The sequence below is a fragment of the Moschus berezovskii genome, chromosome 16, assembly GCF_049115385.1.
Source record: "Moschus berezovskii isolate FMDL1 chromosome 16, NW_MosBer_1.0, whole genome shotgun sequence".
Lineage (NCBI taxonomy): Eukaryota > Metazoa > Chordata > Mammalia > Artiodactyla > Moschidae > Moschus > Moschus berezovskii.
In genome coordinates, this window is record NC_142475.1 from 52,607,024 (window position 1) to 52,633,326 (window position 26,303).

General features: G+C 44.4%; 1 protein-coding gene and 1 pseudogene across 2 annotated transcripts; both read left to right on the top strand.

Moving 5' to 3' along the window:
• Positions 1 to 1,194: 1,194 nt before the first annotated feature.
• Positions 1,195 to 25,453, top strand: NTAQ1 (N-terminal glutamine amidase 1). Of its 2 annotated transcripts, XM_055431939.2 has the most exons (6): positions 1,195 to 1,509; positions 6,479 to 6,578; positions 7,358 to 7,408; positions 11,546 to 11,694; positions 12,688 to 12,812; positions 19,673 to 25,453. In XM_055431939.2, the coding sequence occupies exons 1-6, from the start codon at positions 1,430 to 1,432 to the stop codon at positions 19,780 to 19,782; spliced, it is 615 nt and encodes a 204-aa protein (XP_055287914.2). In that variant the 5' UTR covers positions 1,195 to 1,429; the 3' UTR covers positions 19,783 to 25,453. The 2 variants fall into 2 exon arrangements, with proteins under 2 accessions (XP_055287914.2, XP_055287915.2); XM_055431940.2 differs by lacking the exon at positions 7,358 to 7,408.
• On the top strand, positions 16,441 to 16,897 carry LOC129559969 (small ribosomal subunit protein uS8 pseudogene; annotated as a pseudogene).
• Positions 25,454 to 26,303: the final 850 nt, after the last annotated feature.

Sequence of the window (26,303 nt, forward strand, 5' to 3'; positions counted from 1 at the left end):
GGCTGTGGCTGGAGTAGACCCTACTGGATGTTTTTGAGACCACACTCCTAACCCTGCTTGGTTCCCAGAAACCGCAGAAAGCTTCTTCCTTCAGTGCACTTAATAGAGAAGGTTTAACACTGCTCATTTTAAAGGATAAATGCTTGAAGGAATTCCATTATTTATTATAGAGTCTATGTTGAAGTACATATTTGGACCTGAGAGGTAATACATCGATAACTGACACAACGACTTATATTAACATATATGGTCTATAATCCAATCTAACAATTTCGGTTTTCAGAATGGAAAATACCTGATCAGCTGTATATGTCCCTTGCAAATATAAACATTCAGAAGGATACAAATCTAAAGTGAAAGTCCTCCATGCTATTCATTCACCAGTGATAAACACTTTCAATAATCTGGTGTCTTTCCTTCCAGACTTCTGGCAAATAAATATATGATTAACACTAAAAGGGCACTATGAGGACTTTCAAAACTTTCGTTACTTACTCTATGAAAGAATCAATATACCTTTTTGAGTCAGTATATTTGGAATGAACCTCCCTCCACCATTCCACCGTCCTCTTCGCTCCCTGCGCCCCCTCACCCCTCTCAAAAATAAACCTTTTTCACACACAAGATCCTCTTATTTCACTTGCACGCGTGGAGTCTTCCCACACTCATCGGACGCAGCTGGCAAGGGGTTAGAAGGTGTCAGACTCCTCCGAGACTCACGAAACACCGTTGACCAACTCCAAGCCCTCCCTTGACTCCCCTCTCAAGCGGCCAGCCGGTGACCTCTTTTTTTTCCCCACGCTGATCGAAACCACGTTGTTCCAAGCCTCCAGCACTCCGCCACACTCCAGCACACCGCCGCTCTAGGACCACGTGCCTCATGGCCCCGCCCCTGGCCCCCGACCCCACCCACCTGGCGGGGTTTCGCAAACCAGGAACCACTCGAGCCTCCACGTCCCTGGCTCCGCCCACTAAGAACTCACGCCGCTCACCCACCCAGGATCCGCCCCTGAAGCTCAGACTCCACCTTCAACGGCACCGCCACTGAGCGCCTCGAGCTCCGCCCACGTCTTTCCGCGCCGGGACTTTGCATCGCTCGCCCCGCCCAAGCTCCGCCCACCAGAACCTGCCCAGCCAATCCAGGGCCGCCCGAGTCCGGACACTGACAACTCTCTTCATTTCCAGCTCCACCCTCCCGGAACCTGCCACGGGTATCTCGAGCTTCTGCGCGGGATTTTGCGCTTTCGGCCGCTCAGGCTCCGCCCACCCTGCCCCAGGCCCCATCACCCGGGGGCGCCACCCGCGGCTTCGGGCTCCTCCTAGTCCGCCCAGCAAACTAGCGCTGCGTGTGGTGCGCCCGCTCCTCGTCCGAAGCCCGCCTGCGGGGCCGGGCCGGTCCTTACGCTTCTGGCCCGTACCCAGGCCCGCCATGGAAGGGAACGCCGCAGCCGCCCACTACAAGCCGGCCAGCCCCCCGCGGGACGCCTGTGTCTACAACAGCTGCTACTGGTGAGGGGGCGCGGGGCAGCCCCCGGCGTCTCCCCGGCCCACTCGGCGGTGTAGACGCAGCCGGGCTCCGCCTCTTCCCGGCCCCTCCCCGGGGGCGCTCTGGGCCTGGCTGGAGGGTTTTCCGGTTTGAGGGGCGGAGAGGGCCGGAATGGCAGCCCTAGAGTCTGGAGTGGAGCGAGGGCATTCGGAGGGTGTTGGGGGAGGGGGGGTGGTATCCGCCAGGAAGGGTCGGGTCGCTGGTGGTTTACTTCTGCCAGGCCTTTTTCTCCTAGACCTTTCTCAGGAGCTCTCAGTGCTTGGGGGCGCCTGGAAGGGGGAGTTGGGGGCGGAGGGTGGAGGGTAGAGAGCTTTTGAAAATTATTGTACTAAATTAAAGCCCAAGTGGTTTCGCACTGATGTGAAGGTCATTTTAATTTTGAAAGAGAATGAAAGCATAGAGATTTTGCAATAACATTCCCAAGGTCACTCATTAAAGGCAGCCAGGATTCCAACTCAGGCCCCGTTGTACCAGAAACTAGGAGCTTAAAGACCACCACGTTGTTATTATAATAGTGGTTACGTTTACACGTGGTACTCAGTATATACCGAGCGTTGTTCCCAGATGTTTCAGTAAACGAATTCATTTCTCCCCACAGTTACATTAGGAGGAAGGTACTGTTACTCCCGTTTTAAGGGTGAGCTCGTCGACGTACAGAGGGTTGCAAGAAATTTGCTTAAGGCCGTATAACTTGTGAGGGACAGGGAGGCCTGGCTGTAGTCAACGACTTAGGGACCGAACAACAACAACATAGCTTGAGTGAAGGAATGCAGACTGGGAACGCAGAGTCCACATACTGTACCCCTTTCCTCGGCCACTTCTGTGGTGACTTCACAACTCTTAATCTTGGTCCTTATCACTCCCACGCCTACCATCCCCTTGCTTGAATGGAGACTTCCAGTCCTGCACAAGAAACCTCAGGGTCCTCTGAAACTGCCTTCCTTCCTTCAGCTGGTCATCAAATCAGTGCCACGAAAAGCTGGAGTTTGTTCAGCCCTGACTGCATGTCAGGCCCAGTGCCAAGTACTTCCTTTTAGGCTTAGGAGATGGTTCTATTATTATGCTTTTTCTTATTTCCTTTACTAATGAAAATACTGAGCCACAGGGAGGCCTTTAGTTTGCTCAAGGTCACACATCTAGCAAGGGCTTCCCTCGAGGCTCAGGTGGTAAAGAATCCACCTGCAAGGCAGGATACCTGGGTTTGATCCCTGAGTTGGGAAGATCCCCTGGAGAAGGGAAAGGCCACCCACTCCAGTGTTCTGGCCTGGAGAATCCCATGGACTGTAGGGTGGCAAAGAGTCGGACAGGACCGAGTGACTTCCACTTTCACACATCTAGCAAGTGGTGGTGCTGAACTTGGAACCTCTGGAGTGGGTACTTCTACACTTTATTTCTGCCCCTCCTCTCACCTCAGTCCTCTTCATTCTTGTCTCTGAGATCCATTCATTGTTTTATTCATTCATTCAGTAAATGTTTATGGAGGATGGGAAGCAGAATCCTAGACACTATGGATACTTCAGTGAACAACGTAGACATATTCCCTGATAGGATTTCATAGTTCTTACATTTTTGTTGGGGGAAAGCAGACAAAAGCAAGTTTAACCACACTTGGGTGTGTTAAGTGCTGTGAGAAAAATAGAACAAGATAAGAGATGGTGACTCACCATATTATTAGGATACTTAAAGATGTTGATAAAATGACATTTGAACAGAGAGCTGAAGAAAAGGCAGGAGCTTTGTGGATGTTGGCAGGAAATCCCTCCAGGCAGGGGGACTGGAGGTACAGAGGCTCTCAGAAGGAAGCCGGCAGAGTATTCGAGGAATGACAGAGAGGCCGACATAATAGGAGTGCAGTGATTCAGTGGAAGAATACTAGGAGATGAATATCTGTTCAGTTGATCGTCTCCTCTTTGTGTCTTCAGCCATAGGTCTCTCCCTCCTTGGGTCTGGCCATTTGGGCCTGTTCTGGTCCTTCCTGACAGGCATCTCTGTCCAGCTCTCCCATAGCCCATTAAGTCTTTAATTTTCGGCTGGCTCCATACTGCTCAAAGCCAGTCTAAATTTGAACGTACCAGAGAACCACCTGGAGCTTATAGAATATGCAGATCTTAGAGTCCAACCCCAGAGAGCCTGGATGTGTGAGCTGCACCATAGAGGAGTCTGGCCCATTGATCCCATTTCAGGAGCTCAGGCCTAGACAATGAAGTCTATCTCCTGCGTATAGCAAGCACTCTAAAGATCTGGTCACCATCTGTTCCTGCGACCTCTTCGTGAACCTGGCTTCTCTGCTCTGCCCAAGGGTTTCTCAGCCTTGCCTCTGTTGACATTTTGAGCATGGAGATTCTTTGTTTGGGCATCTGTTCTGTGTAGGGCAGGCTCTACCCATTAGATGCCCACCCTCCCCCAATCTGTCAAAACCCAAAATGTCACAAGCTATTGCCAAATGTTCCATGGGGGGCAAAATTTACCTCTGATGGAGAACCAGTGCTCTATCCTGTCCGAACGCATCAGGCTGGTGCACCTTTCTATGTTTGCTCCTGCGGATTCTTTGAACTTGGAATAAATGCCTCCTCTTTACTTCTGTTAGCGTTTGTCAGATGTCACTTAGCTTTTAAGACCCAGCTGAATGATAATAGTGGTAGCCAATATTTGTGTTTCTGTGCGTTTGCAAAGCATTCAAAAAAAAAATTATTTGGCTGCACCAGGTGTTTGTTGCAGCATGTGGGATCTTTAGTTGTGGCATGTAGGATTTAGTTCCCTGACCAGGGCTGAAAACCAGGCCTCCTGCATTGGAAGCACAGAGTCTTAGCCACTGGACTACCAGGGAAGTCTCCTGCAAAACGTTTTTGATTCTGTTGTAATTGTTTGGGATTTTTCAAATAGTTGTTAAGACCTTGTGTCCCAGGGATCCTCCCCTTCTGCATGCTTCTCTATCAGCTCATCACCAATCACCCCTGCAGAATCCCAGTCTCAGTACTGCTTTGTCAGTGTTCTGCTACCCAGATAGTCAGCTGACAGCCTGGGGCATTATTGTTATCACCACCCCCCCATTTTTTCAAACCAAATAAATGAGTTGCAGGACTCATACCTAATCTGCGGCACTTTCTATTCCAGTGGTGACTCCCAGCATTTCCAAGGATGAGGCCCTCTTTTTTTTTTAATTAGCATGAAAAGTTTTATGAGATTAGTTGTACTTTTATGAGATTAGTTTTCATGATATTAGTTGTACTTTTGAAGACAAAACTGTTGATTAAAAGGGACTACAAATTCAGTAACTCTTAGGTTTAATTTTTTTCTCCGTGTAATATTCACTCATATTTGAAAAGTAATAAGCAAAGTATGTCCAAGCTACATGTGTATTTAGCCAACCAGTAGTGCTCATGGTACATATGGATTTGAGGACTTTTGGGGTTAACTCCTCCATTCTTGGGAGGAGAAAGGGGAACACACAAGGAGAACCCGCTGACCTTTTTCCTCCATCAACCTGTATCCCTCAAAATGAATGACTCCCTCCTCTGTACTTGCTCTGTGCATCTTTTATGGTCTCATGCGGTTCTTGATTATTTATGGATATGTGTGGCTCCTCTCATCCTCTACAACTCTGATTTATCATTCTAAACTGGAAGCACTTAGCACAATGATTTGTACATCACTGGCTGTTGTTGATAGTCAATGCTCCTGAATGTCTCTAGGTTGGAAAGACAAATGTCTTCTCAAAACTCTTGTCTGAGAACATCCAGGTTAAAAAGATTTTAGCTACTACATGTTATATGTCATATTGAAAGAGTTCACATATTATTACTCTGTGCTGCACATCCCATAGAATTATTAGCATTCTCCTGTTGGTATCTCTGCCACCAATTTTTTCCCCCATAAGACTTCTTAGATATTCTAGGGGAAAACAAAATCATGGGAGAAAAATATTTAACTTTGGTACTTTAAGTCTGGTTGTATGAAGTGCTGAGACAGGTGGACAAGGGCACGACTGAGTGAAAAGTGTGTCTCTTCACAGAATCGTGCCATTCTCAGTGCCATTTCCAGGTTGCATGGTATAGGTGGCTAGAATTAAGGTTTTGGCAAATTGAGTCACTTGTGTGAGCTTGTTTTGGGCAAAGAAGAAGACAGGAACCCAAAGCTTGGGCTGTGAATACTGCCAGGAGTGCTGGGGCTTGCCCGTGCTGGAGTGTGACTGCCAGCATGGCTTGGTTTGATGCACTGGGCGTTGCTTTACTTCGGTGGTTCTTACCATTGCTTCATGATAGCTGAAGGCCTCTCATATAGAAGAGAGATTCCTCTAGGACAGGAGTGTAAGAAAGATGGATTTCAGTTCAGCATGAGGAATTGCTTTCTAAAAGTCAGGACCTCCTCCATACCAGAGGGGCTTGGGGAATAGCATTCACAAGAGGCTCCCTCCAGAAGAATTCCTGGACATATCTTTTCCAGTCAGGATCCCTCCTACACAATACCCATCCTGCCATTTCCAAAGGGGACCAGCCAACCAATGTTAAGATTTATTGAGTATTGATGATATGATTATGCCCACTTTACAGAGGAGAAAAGTAGACACTCAAGAGAGGTCAAAGTGTCCAAAACTTATTACCTTGTAAGTGGCTGAACTGGAATTCAAGTCCCTGGACTCAGAACGTTTAGAATATTGATGGAGCATTTGAGCAGTTAGAATGCCTCTGTGTTAACAGTGCTGACAGAGGCAGTGAGCTCTGTCCGTAGAGGGGTCCACGCACAGTTCAGGTTGGTAACAGCTGTTGCTGGGGATGTTTCAGAGGAGGTACAATTGTTAGCCAGTTTTTGGAGGCGGTGGTGTTTAAGGTCTCTACCAACATTTTTTAATATAATAATTGTTCTTTTGTTCAAATTTGAGTGAACTGAGTGTTCTTGCTTAATTTTATTGCTTAAACAATTATTTTATTCCAGTGAAGAAAATATTTGGAAGCTCTGCGAATACATCAAAAACCACGACCAGTATCCTTTAGAAGAGTGTTATGCTGTCTTCATATCTAATGAGAGGAAGATGGTAAGTTGGGGAGTGATTGCAGAAAGAACACAAGTTCAGGATGACATTCGAAGCTAAATAGAAGATGGGTTTAGCTTGTTCTAAAATGTGCTTTATAAAATATGGCAACAGTTCAAAGTTTGTTTTTGAATCAGATTTTTTTCCTATGAGGATGTAGTTAAGAGTTTAGTTCCTAACTTGCAGGTAGGGAAATATGTGATGGTATGTTTATGCAATTTCAATCACCTTTCTTTAGGTATTAAGTTAGAGCTTTTTAAAATGCTTAGATTAGAAGCACATATGCTCAGGTTTGAAGGAAAAGTTTCTTTCCTGAGTTTTATGGAACTACAGTAAACTTCTATAAAGTATTAAAAAAAAACAGTAAACTCTTCATATTTTGTAAAGCACTTTTGTGAGCATCATGTTGTTTGATCCCAGTGGGTACCTTGTGAAGTAGTCAGGGTCCGTTCAGCTGTTTCCGTTTTGTAGATGAAGAAATAAGAGACTTGGGAAGGTCCCATGAATAATTAAGTGGGAGAGCAAGAGGTGAACCTGCCAGGACTTCCGATCCCTAGTTTAGGTCTCTTTCTACTCTCCAGAGAACATCTTAACAATGAATTATTGCTCCTTCATCATTAAGGACCCTTGGAAAGATTTGGATTTCTTCTTATATGTTCATTCTTCCACCTGACTTGTTTGTTGTTTTGAAATATTTTATTTGCCATGTGTGTATTGCCTAAAAGAATTGAGTGGTGTTTGCTCTGTAAAGTTGTGACTCAGGAAGTGTATTGTGTTTGTAGATACCTATCTGGAAGCAGCAGGCAAGACCCGGAGATGGACCTGTCATCTGGGTAAGATGGTCAGCACAGACAGCCTGATACAGCAGTCCTTGTAATCCAGGAGCGGTCTTTGTGTTTTGGTAAAGCAGAAATGATGGGGCAGTAGAGAAAGACTATGATAGTTATTAATAATTTGACCTTTGAATGACAGATGTTTTTGGTCTAAGGCAGAAGCACTGACGGGCATGTTTTCTTTTAATTTTGAAATTATTATAGAAGTGATTTTAAATGGCTGATGTAGCAGATATAATTGTTGTCTAGACTCTTGTCTATTTAGCACTGGAAGGAACTTCAGCAGCATCTAGTCCATCTGGACAGTAGAGTTATCCAGAGACTGTGAAAAATATAGGTTTCTGGGAATTCCAGTGTGTAGGACTCAGGGCTTTCACTGCCAGGAGCCTAGGTTCAGTCCCTCAATCCCTGATCGGGGAATTAAGATCCTATTGTTGCCTGATGTGGCCCCCCCCCAAAAAAAAGGTTTCTAATCTAGTTGATCAAAAGGTTCAGGAATTTGAGTTCTTAACAAACTTCTTAGCATCACTGGCATTTGAAAAACACAGATCTGTTCTAACCCCTTCATTTTTCAGGTAAGAAACAAGCCCAGAAAGGCAAAGTGACTACCTCAGGGTCATCTAGCTGATAGGTGGCAGAATGGGGTCCTTTCCAGCACACATCCATATGTCACCCTAACCTGGTGCTCTGAAGAATGGAATTGTTTGTGCTAAGAAACATGGAGATAAAAGAAAAACTCCATTCATGATAATGTAACAAACATCAAGTTTCCAGTGCGTATTTAGGATAAGACATCATTTGAGTTGGCTTCATTCATTTATTTAACATATATGTATTGAATGCCTGTTATATACAAGGCACAAAATAGACTAAAACTCTTGGCCTCATGGAGCTCACACTCTTGCTTCCTTCACCAGCAGGAGACTTGCTGCTCTGAAGCCCAAATCCAACAGCGTTGGGTTGGGAGCACAGGCTGAGTGAGGCACATTGGGGTTAAGCCCGAGTCCCCCTTCTGGTGGACTGTGTGAGCTGGACGGGTTAGTTACCTTCTTTCTTCGGTGTCCTCCTCTGGTCACCGGAGGCCTCAGGGAGATAATGCATTTTTGAAGCATCACCCTGGTAACTGCACCAGTGCTCTAGAAGTGTTAGCGATTTTTGTCAACAGAGCGCTAGATCCCCAGCTGTGGACTCTCCATCCGCCCTAGCATCATGCCCATTGCTGAAGTGCTCAGCTTCCGGTCTTCAGGGAATTTTCAGGGAAAGGACCTGTGGTCGTGCCCTCCTTACACAGCAGCTCATGGCAGCTCCCGGTGGAGAGTCCTGTTTCAGGAAGTCTCCCCACAGACTTCCTATGTGGAGTACACCTCTGGCAGTTGGTCTGTGCCTCACTGCTGGTCTGTTGTAGGCGATGGGTGAGCCTTCCTCAGTGGGTGGAGACCAATCCCCGAGGAAGAGGTCACTTTCTAAGTAGGCGCTCCTGCCTCTAGCCTAGGGTGTCTTTCCCAGGCGTTTGGACAAGCGCTTCACCTGGCTCAGAGAGTGACTGCTTCTTGAGTCTGTACTCCTTAGTCCCCATCTCTGCCTTTCTTTGTGGAGGTGGCCTGCTTTCCCTCTCAAGTTCATTGGCCATCTGCTATGTAAGAACATAAACCTGAGCTAGCCAGAAGGATATTCCTTGTTTATGCCTTTTCTTTGTTTTTTTTTTTAAGTTTTTTTGGCTGTGCCATGCAGCATGCAGGATCTTAGTTCCCCAACCAGGGATCAAACCTGTGATCCCTGTGGTAGAAGAGCAGAGTCCTAAGCACTGGACTGCCCAGGAAGTCTCTGTTTATGCCATTCCACAAGCATAAACCTTTCCTCTTTCTGGAACGCGCTCCCCTTTAGGCAAGATGCAGCCTTTCCTCAGTGAAACTCCTCTTCTTAGTTGGGTCCCCGTCCTCCTTGTGGGGGCCGCCCACCACTTTGGTTGGTTTTTAAGAAGGCTGAGTATTTACGTAATCTCATTAATTCTCTCAGTAACAGTGTGAATAATACTATGAGGTAAACACTACAGTTGGGCTTCCCTTGTGGCTCAGCTGGTAAAGAATCCGCCTGCAATGCAGGAGACCCCTGTTCGATCCCTGGGTTGGGAAGATCCCCTGGAAAAGGGAGCGGCTACCCACTCCAGTATTCTGGCCTGGAGAATCCCTATGGACAGAAGAGCCTAGCAGGCTATAGTCCATGGAGTCTCAAAGAGTTGGACACAATGACTGAACAGCTTTCACTTTCAGACACTACAGTTATCCCCATTTTACAGAAAAGGAAATGGAGGCCCTGGTGGCGGGGCTGAGGTTGAACTGGGTGATCCCGCCTCACATGCCCTAACCCGCAGGCTCTTCTGCCTCCTGTCTTCCCTCATCCTCTCACTCCTCTGCCACCGTTGACTTGGGTTACCCACTCACTTCTCCAGGAACTTCTTGAATGTTTGGACCTATCTTTCTCATCTCTGTATCTGTATTTTAATAGCACGGTTTCCCACAAATAATTGGGAGTGTGTATTTTAAAAAAAACATAACATGAAGTAGATGTCAGGAGAGAACCCGATTTGGGATATGGCAGAGACTACTGCTGGCAGGGATGGGAGAAGATCAAAGATGGACTCCTGGCTGGGGAATTCATTTGAGCCGGAGCTGGAGTGATAAATTGGGGGAGAGCAGTGGAGACAGCGGCACAGGTGGAGTGGAATAACATGAAGAAGGCCAGAGGGCCAAAGTCGTGGACTGTTGTAGGGGAGGGTTGGATGCATTAAGGGGAGGAGAGGGGAGAAGCGTTCATTTCTGATGTTGTTTCTGCTTTCCTAAGATAGAATTGGAGCCAAAGGAAGCACTTTGGACTCTGACGGCGCAAGGTCTCCAGTCTCAATTAATTGTCTTCTCCCTACCTCACAGGGTCAAATGAAACATCATTTGAGAAAATACTTTGTAAGCTCTGAAGTACTAGAAACCTATGGTATTCCTAACATTGTACTAATGTGATTGGACTTTTTAATCTCACAGTGCTGTTCTTTGTGCGATTCCAAGGCACTCTAAGCATCAGACTGCCCTTATGTCCATTGATAAATCTTCCTGACATCCGTTTTAGCTCTTAGCTGGTTTGGACAGTACCCCATATCTGGGGGTGAGAGAGAATTCACATGCATGCTGGGACCTAGCTGTGCAGGAGAAGCTCTCTGTGTCCTTCTTCCTTAATGGCTACAGATTAGGGCACGGCTGATTGAAAATCAATAGCAACAACATTTAAAAAAATTTATTTCTTTAGCTGCGCTGGGTCTTAGTTGCAGCATGAGGGCTCTTTCATCTTCGTTGCAGCATGGAAACTCTCAGTTGTGGCATGTGGGATCCAGTTCCCTGACCAGGGATTGAACCCAGGCCCTCTGCATTGGGAGCTCGGAGTCTTAGTCACTGGACCACCAGAGAAGTCCTGACAATATTTTAAAGTCCTTCTTCCCTCTCCAGGCTGACCTCAGGCCGTTCTGCTTTGTTAATGGTTTGGAGGATATCCTTACAGACTTTTTCTCTGTACTCGTATGCATGCATGTGTACTTCTGAACTCACACATCCATCTTTATATACACATCAATTTAAAAAATAATGTATAATACATAATCTGCAATTTGCTTTTTCCATCCAACTGTGTAACATGGAGTTAATCCAATTTCCACAAAAGTTTACCTCATTCTTTTTAGCAACTGCACAGTACACCATCTTACGGCTGCTTCGTGGTTTGTTAGCCTTTCCCCTCTTGGTGGACTTCTGATTGTTTCTGAATCTTCACAGTTAAAAACAGCACTGCAGAGATTTTCTTTGAATATATACCTTTACTTGCATATGGCAGTGTTTCTCTAGGATGAATTCCTAATGGTAATTGCTGAGTTGAAGGTATACATTTAATGTACATGAACATTTCCACTGTTTATGTAACTGTTCCCTGTCACTGGACATCTGGTCTGTTTTCAGGGTTTTGTGTTTGCTTTGTTATTTTAAGGAGGGCTGTATTGGCCTTGTATATGTTTTTGGTGGTAGATAGGCATTATTACTATAACCTTGGGATACTCCATCATAAGGTAACCTGGTTAACTTCAGCAACTTTTACTTCTAGGATTACCATGTTGTCTTACTTCATCTTTCAAGCGGAGGACAGAGCTTCATTTATGACCTTGACACTGTCCTGCCATTCCCCTGCCCCTTTGACACATACGTGGAAGATGCCTTTAAGTCTGATGAGGACATCCATCCACAGTTCAGAAGGTGAGGAAATTCAGGGTGGATTTATCTGCTTTTCTGAAGTTAGACTTTGACGACGATACAGCTACTTTGTTGGCATGTTTGTTTCTGCGTTGGTTTTGTAAAGCTTGCTTGTCTTGGCTTCACCATTGAGTTGATATTTGAGAGTCATGTACTACACAGAAAATTCAAAATATTTTGAAGTTTTAAAGGTTGTCCGTCGTATGAAAGGCTGGCAGTCTTTAAAACTTTGTGTCATGAGATCCAAAACATTTTCTTCAAGTCAGTTTCAGAATGTCTTTCATGCTCTTATTTTTGGGTGTGTGGGTGGTGGGATGGTGTGGGTTGGGGGAGCTGGATGCCATATGATGCCAAAATTGAGAGGACTATGACAGACTTCCCTGGTAGTTAGATGGTAAAGAATCTTCCCACAATGCAGGAGACCCAGGTTCAATCCCTAGGTCAGGAAGAACCCCTGGAGAAGGCAATGGTGACCCACTCCAGTGTTCTTGTCTGGAGAATCCCATGGACAGAGGAGCCTGGCGGGCTGCAGTCCATGGGGTCACAAAGTGTCCAGCACGACTGAGTGACTAACACTGTCATGATATCAACACCTGAAAATTATGCCCTTGGCCCCTGATGTATTCATTGAGCGAGTAAAAGCAACTGGATAGATTTCCATGCCTTTGTAGTTTGGAATGTCAGCTGATCATTTCTCATGGCATCTTTAACAGCTGTTAAAGCCGCATATCTGTTTGTGTATCACTAATAGTGCAGAAGGAAATCACAACTGACTCCAGTATTCTTGCCTGGAGAATTCCATGGACAGAAGAACCTGGCGGGCTACAGCCCATGGGATCGCAAGAATCGGACACAACTTAGCGACTAAACTATCTGCCTGACCCTAATAGTACAAAAATGTCTGCCTAGTTTTGTGCATGTTGTAGAAAATGAGTCTCTATAAGAACTGAGTTAGAATTTCAGCTGTTATATAAATGAGTGTTGGTTTACGTGCAGGAAATTTAGAGTGATCCGTGCAGACTCGTATCTGAAGAACTTTGCTTCTGACCGATCTCACATGAAAGACTCCAGTGGGAACTGGAGAGAGCCTCCCCCGGCGTATCCCTGCATCGAGACTGGAGGTGAGCCAGTGATGCCCTCTTAGAGGTTTCCCATCAGTGTGCTGGGAGCCAGTTCCCTTAACCAAGCACAGGAAGTGCACTGTCTTTTGGGTGAGACTCCCGGCGTGGTTAGGAGGTGAGAGGGAGTGTAGTTGTGTGTATTTATCAGACTCAGAAATGGAGGCGCAGAGAGCAGGATTGGAAGGTTTCATGGGAGAGGAAAGGCTTCAGGGAGTCAAACCACAACCCTGTTGCCGGAATACTGGCTGTCCCTGCCTCTGGTCCACCGGGAAGAACTGTGTGTTTGTGCCACTTCACCATGGGACTTGTAGAACCTCCCCTGGTGGGGTTTCATGTTATGGTGAAGGGAATCCTCTGGTGCTTCTTTGAGACCTGTGAAATCTCTGTAATAAAATCTGCATGAGAAAGGCAGTGAGAGCTAGCCGGTTTTATTGTCCCACTCATCTCATTTATGTGCTTTTAGGCATCAGTCCAGTTAATAATTTCTTGAGACTTAAGTAGATCAAGGGTTCTTCACCATATTACTGTTGTCTGGCATTCACCTGGGTGAATTTATGGTGGGAAGTAATTCACAAGGTTGCCATTAATTGGTAAAAACCATCCTCTGATGAGGATGATGCTGTCTGAGTCAAGATGCTCTGCAGGCTGTAAAGGATGCCAGAAAAATAGGACATTAGAGTTCAGCAGGGGAGAAAGTAAAAAGTGTATTTGGTATATTTGAAGCGAGTGAACACTGAAGGAGGATTCCATCTCTGATTTTTTAGGCTCTCTGTAGAAAGCTCTCATGATTTTTAAAGTTCATATTGGCATTGCTTCGGGTCCACCAATCTGGTTCTCAGGCTCAGCATTGGAACTCGGCTAGCTTAGGTCAAGAGAGGGCTTCGTGGGTCTTGCTTTCATCTCACACACCCTGCTGGGTGTGGTCTGGACAGTGCCTGTGTGGCTCCCTGTGTGTCTTCCACGTAGGAGCACTGACACAGGAGCTGACAGTCATAAGCCTTCAGCAAACCTTGGCCGCCCCCGTCCTCCTTGAGTTGTTCCTTAGGGTTTGGGTGGCTGCTTCCCAGGAGGTGCTGTTTGTGCCAGCCCCCTCCTCTCTTATGTTCTTCTCCTCTTCACTTGGCAGACATGAACACTGGAGCCCATGAAGGTCCAGCCCTCTGCCGCCCCCCGGGCACAGCTGGAGGGTCGCAGGGTCTGTTACCTCCCTGTGCTCAAGAGCAGGGAAGCGGGTGTCTCTTTTTGGCTCTGTGTAATTAGCTCATTGGGGGCCTCCTGAACTTGAGGTTGGAACTCAAAGGAATCTGCTCTGAAGTGTGGGGTAAACATACTGGTTTCTCATGTAGTAATTTAACCATGTGACCATGTTTTCTTGTGTGGTCAGTCCATTAATTCAAGCCCTGTATTTATCAATTGAACCAACCCAGGAATGGAACGGGGGTCTCCTGCATTGCAGGCGGATTCTTTACCAGCTGAGCTACCAGGGAACCTCCATTTATTAAAGGAATGTGTTTGAAGCTAGGATAAGGGGGAATTACCTTTAGCTCAGTCGTGTCTGACTCTTTGCAACCCAATGGACTATATAGTCCATGGAATTCTCCAGGCCAGAATATTGGAGTGGGTAGCCGTTACCTTCTCCAGGGGATCTTCCCAACCTAGGGATCGAACCCAGGTTTGCACTGCAGGTGGATTCTTTACCAGCTGAGCCACCAGGGAAGCCCCATTTATCAAAGGAATGTGTTTGAAGTTAGGATAAGGGGGGATTCAGTTCAGTTCAGTCACTCAGTCGTGTCCGACTCTTTGCGACCCCATGAATCACAGCACGCCAGGCCTCCCTGTCCATCACCAACTCCCGGAGTTCACTCAAACTCATGTCCATTGAGTCGGTGATGCCATCCAGCCATCTCATTCTCTGTCGTCCCCTTCTCCTCCCGCTCTCAATCCCTCCCAGCATCAGAGTCTTTTCCAGTGAGTCAGCTCGTCACATGAGGTGGCCAAAGTATTGGAGTTTCAGCTTTAGCATCAGTCCTTCCAATGAACACCCAGGATTGATCTTTAGAATGGACTGGTTGGATCTCCTTGCAGTCCAAGGGACTCTCAAGAGTCTTCTCCAACACCACAGTTCAAAAGCATCAATTCTTCGGCGATCAGCTTTCTTCACAGTCCAACTCTCACATCCATACATGACCACTGGAAAAACCATAGCCTTGACTAGATGGACCTTTGTTGGCAAAGTAATGTCTCTGCTTTTTAATATACTACTTTTAGCTAATTAATATTGCTTTATTTAAAAAAACGTTAAAAAAGAAGAAAAGGTTCAGGAAGACATCAAACTTGCAATTAATGCCTGTTTTAGATACTTTCATAGCAGCTTTACTTGGTTCCTTGCATTTAGTTATGGAATTGGCCCTCAGGGGCTTAAAATTTATCACATTTCATTCATTGCACGTTATATTTTGGCCCCAACATTTAATAATTTTGGTGGCCATGAGTCTACAGGCCCACTGTTTTTAATTCAACGTTTAGTGTATTTGCCCGTCTCTGATAAGAAGGAAACCAAGATTCACAGTCTTGCAGCTTTGCCCTAAAGCTCGGTTCCAGCACCAGCCTTTGATGGCTCAGTTTTTAAGGACCTTTCCCAAGACTTGGACTGAACTATAGGGCACACCATGACTGTCCCGTTCTCTTTCTAAGCCCTTTGCTGCCCCGCTGTCCTTTCGTTTTCCTGTTCTCAAATGGTGTGTTATAGTGACACTGGCTAATTTGAGCCTAGCTGGAGGACCAGTGTTATATGTAAATAGAAATGTTATAGTGCTCCTTAGGGAGATTCAGGCAAATGCCAATTTGTTATATATTGATCTTTAAAAATTTTTTAATTTTATTTTTAAAGGCTGGTAGGTGTTGAATGCCTGCAGATAATAATCATTTTTTATTTAATTGCATTAAAAAGTCCTAGAAAATGAATACCACTGTATTTCAGAACTTGAGGTTTCCTTTAGCCATTTGGTAAAGATTTTAGCTGACTTACATGGAGTAAGTCAGGTAAGTACATCTACCCCAGGTAAGCAAGAACTTTTACCCCTTCTTTCCTGGGAGGTGCCTGTCTTTCCTTTATTTTGGATTCCTTGGTCATCCTGCATCCCTGGCTGTCTGATCACGTCAACAGAAGTCCTGGTTTTGCTGGTTGTCTAGCTTTTTTGTTGTAAGACTCTGTTTCTAGTGTTCTGTATCCCAAGTGTTTACCTTCATTTTTGAAAAGATATATTTGTTAGATAATATACGCTAGTTTTACATGTTTTCTCTTTCAGTTTTTTAAAGGTGTCTCTCTCTTGTTTTCTGCTTGCTCAGTTTCTGATCAAGGAGCATGCTATTGTTCTTATATTTGTTTCTCTAAATGTAGTGTATCTTTTCCCCCTTCCCTGATTGCTTTTTAAGGTTTTTTTCTCTATTTCCCATTTTCAGCAATTTGATTATGATGGACTGTAGTTTTCTTTAGATTTAGTCCGCATGAGGTTTGTTCAGATTCTTAGATTGGTAGATTTATAGCTTTCATCAAATTTGGAAACATTTGGCCATTATTTCTTCAAATGTTTCCTTTGACCACCACCTCTATCTCCCCCTTTAAAAAAAATTCTTGCTTTGAGCCATCTTTCAGTGCCGCCTGAATGGTGTGCATGAATGTCCTGGCTGATGCTCTCAAGAGTATCAACAATGCCGAAAAAAGAGGCAAACGCCAGGTCCTTATTAGGCCGTGCTCCAAAGTCATCATCAGGTTTCTAACAGTGATGATGAAGCATGGTTACATTGGTGAATTTGAAATCATTGATGGTCACAGGGCTGGGAAAATTGTTGTGAACCTCACAGGCAGGCTAAATAAGTGTGGAGTGATCAGCCCCAGATTTGATGTGCAACTCAAAGATCTAGAAAAATGGCAGAATAACCTGCTCCCATCCCGTCAGTTTGGTTTCATTGTACTGACAACCTCAGCTGGCATCATGGACCATGAAGAAGCAAGACGAAAACACACAGGAGGGGAAATCCTTGGATTCTTTTTCTAGGGATGTAATACATACAAATAAAATGCCTCAGAGGAAAAAATAAAAAAAAAAAAAATTCTTGTCCTTCACCTACGCATATGTTAGATGCCTTGTTCTTATTCTGTTAAGTCAATGATCCCTTTTTTTCAGACTTTTTCTGTATGTGTTTCATTTTGAATAATTATTTTGTCTGTAAATACATTCATCTTTTTTGCTGCATTAATTTGCTGTTAATCCCATCCAGTGCATTTTTTTTTCATTTTACATATTTTATTTTTTTATCTCTAAAAATTCCACTTGGGGCTGATTTAATATCTCCCATTTCTCTCTGTTGTGCCCACGTTTTCCTCTGCCCTTTTGAACATACAGTGTGTTTATAATAGCTGATCTTCATTTGCTGGTTGCGTTATCTCTGTCATTTCAGTCTGTTTATGTTGATGGATTTTGTTCCTGATATTGAGTCGCATTTTCCTGTTTCTTTGTGTGATTCATGTTATTTGGTTGGGTGCTGGACTTCGTGAATTTTACATTGTTAGTTACTAGATCTTGAGGTGCTTTTAAAAACAATATTGGATTCGGTTCTGGCATACAGTTAAATTACAGGGGTCGGGGGGTCCTTGCAAGGCTTGCTCTTTCAGTATGGGCTTCCCAGGTGGCATTAGTAGTAAAGAACCCGCCTGCCAATGCAGGAGACATAAAAGAGGCATGGGTACAATCCCTGGGTCAAGAAGATTCCCTGGAGGAGGAAATGGCAACCCACTCCAGTATTCTTGCCTGGAGAATCCCATGGACAGAGGAGCCTGGTGGGCTACAGTCCATGGGGTCACACAGAGTTGGACATGACTGAAGCAGCTGAGCATGCAGTGCAGATTCTCAGCAGCCTTTCACCCTGCGCTCATTTAGCCCCGCTACTCAGCTGTAACCCTTTTGAGGATTCTGCTAAATGCCCATGTGTTATGAATTCTCTCCCCCTTGGCTGGTGGGGACTATGGAAGTTCTGGGAGTTATTAGACCAGCTGCTTTCTGGGCTGCTTTCCTGGCTTCATGAGTTCAGTCCTTAGGCAGACTTGGGGGTAGAGGGTGAGTCACCTCTGCAGAAATCTAGAGCACTGTCTGCGTGATTCCGTCCTCTTCACACTCTGTCCCCAACACGTAGCCACTCTGCCCTCCTGGACTCAGGCCTCTGTCTTCCCATGGGCAGAACCGCCGTGCTGTTCGCGTTGCTCCTTCTGTGCTGTGGTCTGGAAATGCTCCCTGGGCAGTGAACTGAAGGACCCTGGGCTCCCTCCCTCGTTTCTGCTTTCTTAGCAGTCAGTCGGGTTGCCCATTGTCTGGCTTGTGGAAAGAGTTGCTGAATATACTTTGTCCACTTTCCTGATGGTTTTTGATGGGATTATACAGTTCCATAACTATTCTTTAATGAGGACAAGAAGAAATGTGTACACACTTTTAAAAAATGTATGGTATGGAAAATTTAAATCATAAACAAAACCAGACAGAAAATTAGACTTTCAACACTTATCAGCTCATGGCTGATAGCCCATCCACTTTCCCCCTTCTTGTATTATATTGAAGTGAATTCCAGATATTAGGTACTTTCAACTCTAAATATTTCAGTATGAATCTCTAAAATATAAGGATTAGTTTATTTAAAGTATGACCACACTGTCATTATTACAGCTAAAAAAATTAACAGTTCTTTAAAATCAGCATTTATCTCTCTAGTCAGTGTTCAGATTCACAGTTATCTCATAAAGTCATAATCTTTTTCCTATAGTACATTTATTTGAATTATTATCCAAATAAAACCCCTACCTTGTGCTTGGTTGTTATGTCTCTGTGGAGTCTTTTTTTAATATGTAGAGATTCCTAGTCCAGCTCTTTTTTTCCTTGTAATTTATTTGTTGAAGAAATGAATCTGGGAGAAAAGGTCTGGTTTTGTATCTGGATTGTATCTCTTGTATCCTCTGAATTTCCTATAAATTGGCAGTTGTATCCAGTAGATCAGCAGTTTATTTGTGCATTGTTTCATCTAACTTTTTATTTTGACATAACTTCACATTGCTAGAGAATTGGGTAAAAGAGCAGAGAAAGTCCCTTTGTACCTTTTACTTAATTCTAGGGTATCTGAGAAAACCATGGCATAATTATCTAAAGCAAGAAAATAATAAATCAATACAAAAGTATCAGGACAGCACTGTTCACTTACTGTTCACTTACTGAACACTTACAGTACTGTTCACCTTATTTATAGTTTGTGGCATTTACCCCAGTTTCTTTTTTCTGGTTCAGAATCTAAGCCAGGATATTAAATGTTGTCATGTCTCCTCGCACTCCTTCAATCTGTGACAAGTTCTTTTTTCCTTTACTTTTACACTTCTGCCCTTTTGAAGGGGCTTCCCTGGTGGCTCAGCGGTAAAGAATCTTTCTTCCAGTGCAGAAGATGTGGGTTTGATCCCTGGGTTAGAAAGATCCTCTCGTGATATGGCAGCCCACTCCAGTATCCTTGCCTGGGAAGTCCCATGGACAGAGGAGCCTCGTGGGCCAAAGTCCATGGGGTCACAAAGAGTCAAACAGAACTTAGCAACTAAACAACAACGCTTTCGAAGGATACTGATCAGTGACTGTGTATGGTGTCCCTCAGTTTGGGTTTGTGTGATGTTTTTCATCATTCAATTGAGATTATACATTTGAGACAAGAATACCACAGAATGATATCGATGCCTTATGAAACCTTTGAATAATTTTCCCTGCTTTTGGTCTTTGGGGCTGTTAAACCAGAATTGTACCTGCAGTGGACATTTCTTTCATGTATTTTTTTAGATTCCAAGATGAACCTGAATGATTTTATCAGCATGGATCCTGAGGTCGGATGGGGAGCCGTCTACTCGCTGTCTGAGTTTGTACATCGGTTTAGCAGCCAGAACTACTGAACTTGACCTCTGGATGTGGTGCTGCAGAGAAACCCTAGATAGAACCTGAACAATCTACCCCTTCATCTGAGACAGCAAACATTATGGTACATTTGGCTTGGAATTATGCTTTCCCCTTTTAATTCAGTTGAATTGAAAAGAATAAACAGAAACCATTTTTTGATATGTCAGGTTGAAACTTGATGTAGTAGCTCAGATATTCCTACTGTTCATTTGTTAGAACCTGTGAAGACTTATGCCAGTAATTGCTTTTGTTATGATATTGATATGTGGACTTTGTGTCTCTTTTGGATGTATCATCATGTCTCTCCAACTCCACTGTAAGCTCCTTGAGGGCAGGGCCGTGGCCCATTGCTTTGTGAATCTCTGATGCCCGTAAAATGTTTGCTAGTGACTGCGCTGCTGCTTGAAGAGGGCTGCCATTGTGAGCTGAATCAGCAAAAAATGTTAATCTTTTGGGACCATTATGTTCTTAGAAAAGTTTGCAGCCCTCTCAGGCTTAAGTGTTCTTTGGCCTATTTATATGTTTTTAAATAAAATAGACTTAATTTTGTTTTGAAGATTTTGTGTCCCTCTTGATAATCTGGGATACCCAAGACTGTCTCAGTTGTAGACAGGAACTTGCTTCAAAATGCATTGATCAGTCTTCCTTCTTGAAGATGTGTTTGGAACTTTGGCTTTCATTGTCTAATTCCAAATAAAAGATGTTTGGCATTAAAGCAGCATATAGCGATAATTCTCATTCACATACTCCATGGTTCTGTTGTAAAAAGGAGCACATTTCTTATAATAGGGCTGTGCAAGCTTTTGTTCTTAGATGTGTTTTCTGCTAACTGAGAAACTTCCATTCACAACTCCCTTCTTGTGCTTTGGAGGGACACTTGCATTCATTTCCTCGAGAATCAGTCTCAGGAAATACCACGTATCCAGCTGCTTCAGCTGCCCTGGAACATGCTGAGAGAAAGTGAATCAGCTCTGGTAAGAGGAATACAAATACAGCCTAAATTATGTTTATAATTTAGAGTTCAATATAGACCCTATACTTGGATGACTTTGTCGAGTTTCAGATGGTCATTTAAAAAGTATGTGACTACCATAAAGAAGATAAGTTTTGGCAGATTGGACCCCAGAAATACTTGCCTTGAGCAGAAACATTCAGAGGGAACAAAGGATTGTGATCTGATTTATAAATTGCATCTCTGGAGGTTTTTTCCCCTTGCCAATTAGTGAGCAGGTTTCCAATCTGGTATTCAAAATTATGTCTGGTACAGACCAGTCAGACAATCTGTGTGCGTTAAGTTTGAACTTCCCAGACACCTTGCCTTGAAATTGAAAACCCCCTACTTGTAACCAGTGTGGTGAGCGAGGTGTGTATTTTTTGTCAACATATCCAGTGACCATTGTCATGACTTGCTGGAGGAAGTAGAGGACATTTGTTTTTTTTCTACCTACCACTCCTACAATGCCCTTTGAGGAACTTCTTTGCATATTTCATAGAGTCCCCATGGCCATAAATAAAGGCATGTAGCCTTAGCTGGAGAAGGCAATGGCAAGCCACTCCAGTACTCTTGCCTGGAAAATCCCATGGACGGAGGAGCCTGGTAGGCTGCAGTCCATGCGGTCGCTACGAGTCAGACATGACTGAGCGACTTCACTTTCCCTTTTCACTTTCACACATTGGAGAAGGAAATGGCAACCCACTCCAGTGTTCTTGCCTGGAGAATCCCAGGGACGGGGGAGCCTGATGGGCTGCCGTCTGTGGGGTCACACAGAGTCGGACACGACTGAAGTGACTTAGCAGTAGCAGCAGCCTTAGCTGGACCAGGCGTGGGCCCCACCCCTGGACAAGTCTTGAGAGTGACCTGTCCCAGGGTTCTCTGGAATTGCTGTGTTGACATTCAGAGAGAGAAGTTCTTACTATTGGGCCAGGAGCCTGGGAGTTTGGGGCTGCTGGGGGGCATGCTGACTGCAGTAGAAGGACCTGCCTGCTCACTGCAGCCCAGCAGAGCAGGTGCCCCGGGGCATTTCTCAGTGCCTGCATCTTTCTGTGCTTCAGGCCAGCTCCAGCCTTTGAATTTATCAGTTACACAGACCAGAAGGTTCCTTTTCCTCTTCAGCTTGTGTGAGTAGGAGTGCTGTCACTTCTAACTGATGGGTAGCTTCGCTCGCAAGATTTTTCTTCAGAATGGTTGATTTTATCAGAAACTGTTACCATTGTCTCTGTGTGCTTTTATTTTTCTCTGAGGTCAGATTCGCTTTTCTTTATCCTTAGCGTGTGTGAGAGAACTGAATAAATTACTGATAAATGCTGTGTGGAAAAAGGAACTTTCAAGAAATACAGGGTACTAAAGTAGAATTTATAGTTGACTCTGAAAATGAGAGAAATAAGCCATCCCTGAGAATCTTGACAGGGAAGCAATTACATGATATAAAATGGCTCCCAGGTCAGTAGAACTGACTATAGCTGATTGTAGGTATTACCATGGCTTTTACAAACGATTGTGTCTTTCAGAAGAAGGGCTCATTAGCAGTGGAAGTAAAGACAAACTCTGTGGTTTTTCTCAGTTTAATTTTTAATTGTTGTTGTCTAGTTGCTAAGTTGTATTTGACTTTTATGACCCCATGGAATGTAACCTGCCAGGGTCCTCTGTCCATGGAATTCTCCAGACAAGAATATTGGAGTGGGTTGCTAGTTCTTTCTCCAGGCTATCTTCCCGATGCAGGGATTGAACCCAAGTCTCCTGCATTGGCAGGCAGATTCTTTACCACTGAGCCACCAGGGAAGCCGCTCAATAGCTTTATTGAGATGGAATTCAAATAATATGCAATTCACCCTTTTCAAGTATACAGTCTGATGGCTTTTATTCAGAGTTGTCAAATTCAGAAAATTTTCCTTACTCCCAAAAGGATCCCCATACCCCTTAGCTGTCACTCTCCATTTCCTCTCCCTCCACCCCAGGCAGCCACTAATCTTTTTTTTGTCTTCGTGGATTTGCCTGTTCTGGATATTTCACATACATGAAATAAGATACTGTGTGGCCTTTGGGGACTGGCTTCTTTCACTGAGCATCATGGTTTCAAGACTCGGTCATATTGTAGGGTGTATCAGTGCTTCATTTCTTTTCACTGCCGAATAATTATTTTAAAATAGCTGGTACATGCACATTGTACAAATCCAAAAGAGAGCGAAAAGGTATATGATAGAAAGTACCCTTCCCTTCCATTCTCACCTTAAATTTCCCTTCTGATTTCCCTACCTAAAAGTAATGTGTTTTCTGTTTCTTTTATATCCTTGCAGGAATTTTTTTAGTGCCCATGTAAACATATATGTTTAATGTATTAATTATTATGTATTACTGTTATTGTGTATTAATTGTTTTTTGTTTTTTTCCACAAATGGTAGCATTCTAAAAGTACCGTTCTGCATCTTTTAAAAGTTAATGTATTTAGGGACTTCCCTGGTGGTCTAGGGGTTAAGAATCTGCCTTCCAATGCAGCAGACGTGGGTTTAATCCCTGGTCTGGGAACTCAGATCCCACATGTTATGGGGCAACCTACGTGCTCCAGAGCCCACCTAGTACAAAGAAGATCCTGTATGTTGCAACTAAGACCCGATGCAGCCAAATAAATAAATGTTTAAAAAATAATAATAAATAAAAGTTAATATATTTGGATATTTTCCAGTCGGTACACATTGAACTTCCTCATTCCTTTTAAAGGATATATTGTAGTCTGTGGTGTGCATGGTTCATAATTTAAGAGTCCTGAAGTTGTTTTAGTCTCTTGGTACAACCAAAAAAGAAAGTTCAAGGAGTATTTTTGTCCATGCATATTTATTGCAGTTTTTGAGATAAATTTTGAAAGTGTAGCCCACTAATTGTCCCGCTAAATTCATTCTTTATTTTCCAGAAAAAGGGATACAAATGTTTTCTGTTAATATAAAGGGCCAAATAGTAACTATCTTAGGTTTTGCAGGCTATAAGGTCTCATCTATAACTAACTGCTCAGCTGAGTCTTGGCCTTCGTAGCAGGTAAGCAGCGGTTTGGTTCAGTTCAGTCGCTCAGCCATGTCCGACTCTCCGCGACCCCATGAATCACAGCACGCCAGGCCTCCCTGTCCATCACCAACTCCCGGAGTTCACTCAAACTCATATCCACAGAGTCGGTGATGCCATCCAGCCATCTCATTCACTGTCGTCCGCTTCTCTTCCTGCCCCCAACTTTTCCCAGCATCAGAGTCTTTTCCAGCGAGTCAACTCGTCGCATGAGGTGGCCAAAGTATTGGAGTTTCAGCTTTAGCATCAGTCCTTCCAATGAACACCCAGGATTGATCTCCTTTAGAATGGACTGGTTGGATCTCCTTGCAGTCCAAGGGACTCTCAAGAGTCTTCTCCAACACCACAGTTCAAAAGCATCAATTCTTCGGCGATCAGCTTTCTTCACAGTCCAACTCTCACATCCATACATGACCACAGGAAAACATAGCCTTGACTAGATGGACCTTTGTTGGCAAAGTAATGTCTCTGCTTTTTAATGTACTATCAAGGTTGGTCATAACTTTCCTTCCAAGGAGTAAGCGTCTTTTAATTTCATGGCTGCAATCAGCATCTGCAGTGATTTTGGAGCCCAAAAAGTCTGACATTGTTTCGGTAGACAGTGTGTAAATGAGGGGGTGTGACTGTGCTCCATAAAACTTTGTAAAATCTGGGGGCTGGAGGATGTGACCGTTAGGCTATAGTTTGCTGTCCCCTGTTCTAGAGTCATGGAGTTGTAGCTGGCATTGTGGCTGCTCTGCCAGAGACTACATTTCCCAGTGTCCTTTGTGGCTAGGTGTTGCCATGTGACCAGGTCCTCACCATTGGGATCTGAGGGGAAGGGGTGCATGCCACTTACAGGGCTGACTTGTGAAACATTGTCCGTCCCCTCCTTCATATCTCTCCCGCCTGCCTACTGCACGATATTGAAAGGTTGTTGCTAAACCATAAAAGACACCAAGATTCTTGGCCTCCAGAGGAGAAGAATTCAATCCAGGGCCAGTGAGACTTGATTGCTCAGAGCTTTTGTGTAATAAAGTTTTATTAAAGTATAAAAGAGTTAGAGAAAACGTATGACATAGACATCAGAAGGGGGCAGAAAGAGTGCCCTGCTGCTAGTCTGTAGCTGGATGTTATATACCTACTAGCAGCCTGCTAAGTAGAGAAAGGAAATGTCTCAAAACTCAGAGACTGGCACCAGGCCCCTCACCCACAATGTGCATTGAGATAGCATTAGCACCAGGTGAGTCATCCCAGGCCATAAGACGATGGACATGAATCTGTAAGAAAGGCAGATTTCCAAGCAATATGTGTTTTCATTAACTAGATTAGGAGAACAATGTATGAGTAAAACACTGGCTTGTCAAGTCTTACTCAGAACTGACTTGATGACACAGTCTAGAGTAAATACATAGTACATTAACATAACTTAAGACAAACATTTCCATTAGAAAAGCACGTTGGTTAGCTCAAGGTTTGAGAAAAGTTAAGTTCTGGTGGAGCCAGATGTCATTATGGCAACACAGAATTTTGAGAAACCTTTTTTTAAATTTGTATAGTGAAGGGGGAAAAAGGCTAACACTTGTTTGTTTCCTCCTGCCACTTACGAGACTGATAAAAAATGTCTGACACTTGCAGCCTGTTTCCTGCTTTTGGAGACCCCTGGCCTTTCCTGCCTGTTACCCTCTCCATATGATGGTGACTAGAATGACCTTGGAAGCCACCCACTGAAGATGCAAAGCCACCATCAGCGTGGATTCCTCAATGACCCCATGGAGCTGAGCTGCAGGCCTGCCTGAAAAGTGTATTATAGAGTGCTTCCTTAAGAGACACACTTGTGTATTTTTTTAAGTCACAGAGTTACTGATTCACTTTGATTCTGCAGTTTAGCCAGCACCCCACATATTAATACAGAGCCCATTCAAGACTTGTCAGGGTATTTCCACGGGGTTGGAAATAAGACTGATATTCTAGGTGGAGTTAGATCCACAGTGTTCTCACACTGCCCCTTCAGTGTCCTACAGTGTTTGTGGGATTATTACCCTTCACAGAATGTTCAGGAACACTGCTGTCCATCCAAACCTTTTGTTTTGGATGAGGTTCGAGAGCCTTGTGGGAAGGAAGCCAAGTGAATCTTGTCTTTATTTGCACTTCGGATATGTGCAGGCTTGTCTGATGGACTAGGAGGCCTCTGAGCCGTCCTAGCTAGAGGAGAGGAAAACAGGTTCCTGAGAGAAGGTCACCCAGAGTGAGGAAGACACCTGGCTGAGTGGACCAGACTGGGCAACGAGGCCTGGTGGTTAGAGGGACCGCGGGTGGCACGGACAGCATGGGGCGTCTTCCTCGCTGCTCCCCTTCGTGCAGTGCACCCTCAGCCCCACTCCCACCCTCTTGAAAGCCCTGTCCTCTGGGAATGAAGGAAATGAACTGTGTCACTAGGGGCCCAGTTGGACCCTGGGGAACCTTGAAAGTAGCTGGTCTTGGGCG

What these genes read in the sequence shown, in the direction of transcription:
- NTAQ1 (XM_055431939.2), top strand. Translation starts at nt 1,430, where the DNA reads ATGGAAGGGAACGCCGCAGCCGCCCACTACAAGCCGGCCAGCCCCCCG. An exon ending in GTCTACAACAGCTGCTACTG is followed by an intron (nt 1,510 to 6,478) that starts GTGAGGGGGCGC and finishes ATTTTATTCCAG; the next exon opens with TGAAGAAAATATTTGGAAGC. An exon ending in ATCCATCCACAGTTCAGAAG is followed by an intron (nt 11,695 to 12,687) that starts GTGAGGAAATTC and finishes GTTTACGTGCAG; the next exon opens with GAAATTTAGAGTGATCCGTG.